This window comes from Hoplias malabaricus, chromosome 16, assembly GCF_029633855.1.
Source record: "Hoplias malabaricus isolate fHopMal1 chromosome 16, fHopMal1.hap1, whole genome shotgun sequence".
Lineage (NCBI taxonomy): Eukaryota > Metazoa > Chordata > Actinopteri > Characiformes > Erythrinidae > Hoplias > Hoplias malabaricus.
In genome coordinates, this window is record NC_089815.1 from 1,474,666 (window position 1) to 1,476,566 (window position 1,901).

Consider the following 1,901-nt stretch of genomic DNA (forward strand, 5'->3'; position numbering starts at 1 on the left):
ACACAGGGAGAACACACCACACTCCTCACAGACAGTCACTCTGAGGAAACCCACACAGACACAGGGAGAACACACCACACTCCTCGAAAGTCGGTCTCAGTCACTCTTGCTGTGATAGGACTTGAAGGAATTAGAGAGGGAGTCCACACACACACACACACACACACACACCGCCAGCTCCTGCTGTCCAAACACTCTCCCAGCTTACAGGATTAAGCTTTATGAGACCTGTAATTCCCCATTAGCCCGAACATGTCGTGTTTGGACTCATGTGGGTGTGTTACTAGGGGTCTTTCTCAGTGTCAGAAATAAAGCAGCCCTCAGTGTTGGGGAAAGCAGGTTTGAGCGTTTAAAGCAACCGTATGTATTATTTTTACCTTAATATTACAGCTTTAAAAGCTTTGTTACACTCCACTGAGCTGTAACAGGGAGAATGGAGCCACGGCACTGCAGAGACTGCACTATGTAACTCTGATTTCAGGACAGTGCTGTAAACGTGAATTACACTCTGCAACTCTGGGGAAAAAAACTTACGTTGGGTCCTCTGTGGCCACTTTGGTCTCCTCCAGCTCCTGAGCTTGTTTTAACCATGGCAGCTTAGCTTCAACAGGTACAGACTCTGCAACAACAACAACACACACACACACACACACACACACACACACACACACACACACACGTTATATTGTCATTATTGGAATAAAACCATGTATCAATGCATCATCAGGAGGTTGTGTTTGATTCTCAAAGTCGCCTCAAAGTGTCCTAGAGAGCACAGCCATTTTTATTCGCTGTCTCACGAATGAGGAGGGGAAGTGGGTACAGTACTGATGTGATAGATCTGGGCAGTTTGCATTCTTCTCTGGAGCATTAAACAGTTGATTAGCTTCACATAAAAATGTCTCAGAAAAGCTGGTCCCAATCGTAGCATTAGTTTGTACGTAGAAGAAGTTTGTACAGAGAATTGATGGCTTCTTATAATATATGTGCCATAATAATAATATACTCCATATATATTACACATTAACAAGTATCAATCTGTGAAAATGAAGTTGTAATCTCAAACCTGACTATAATGACAATGAAAATGACATATCTGAACACCCCAGTGTGTAATAGGGGAGGGGCCTCTCTTTCAGGCTGTGTCTGGAACATGGCTGCCATCTTTGAAAGCCGCCATATTGGATCAAACGCAAGTTTCTCCAATGGAAGGTGGTCATGTAGCACATCAAAGAAGATCAGAATTGTCTCAGAAATCGATTGCCACCGTCAGATTTGTAATATCTCTTTTGGTTCAAAAGTTACCAACCCAGAAAATTCAAAACTTTTGTTGCTCCTTACAGACTCGCTACCTGACAGTGCTACAGGAAACAGTGTTCCCATCCATTCCGACCAAAGACGGCGCTGAGCGTTTAGGGTCGGGTCGAGCCTGTATCGCGTCTGTAACGAACAACTATCGTTTGATTTTCTGGGATGATAACTTTTGAAGAGATGTTGCAAATCTGATTTCTAAGTTCTTGTCCTGTCAGTGCAGAAAAACGAGTACAGACACACATGCAGACACACACTTAAAACAACTGATTCCTGGGTCTCAGTGTAAGTGCAGCTCATCCCCAGGCTCCATTAGCACACACACACACACCTGTGCGTATTAAAAGTAGGACACTGGACACTGGACACTCGATGGTCTAAAGACCAGGTGCTGCAGAGACACACACAAAAGACTGTATTCACTACCTCCCATCGTCCAGGGACTCGATACAGGACAATAAACGTACAGAGACAAATATGCCACTGTGAACACTCTACACGGACTGTACACGTCTCCCTCCAAACACAGCCTTGGAGCACTGTGCCCCCTGTCAAAGTGAAGGAGATCACCATAATCTGATAGAGTGTGT

The 1,901-nt window shown here is 44.5% G+C and overlaps 2 protein-coding genes across 2 annotated transcripts in view; both read right to left on the minus strand.

Annotated features, from left to right (window-relative positions):
- Nucleotides 1-1,901, minus strand: part of rplp2l (ribosomal protein, large P2, like) — a 165,170-nt gene that overhangs the window by 32,862 nt on the left and 130,407 nt on the right. The gene's annotated exons all lie outside the window — the stretch shown is intronic.
- The window catches only part of adamtsl3 (ADAMTS-like 3), a 37,387-nt gene that overhangs the window by 32,783 nt on the left and 2,703 nt on the right, over nucleotides 1-1,901 (minus strand). The window contains exon 3 of the mRNA XM_066647959.1: nucleotides 535-619. Within this exon, the coding sequence (XP_066504056.1) occupies nucleotides 535-619 (85 nt within the window). The remainder of the gene's footprint in view (nucleotides 1-534; nucleotides 620-1,901) is intronic.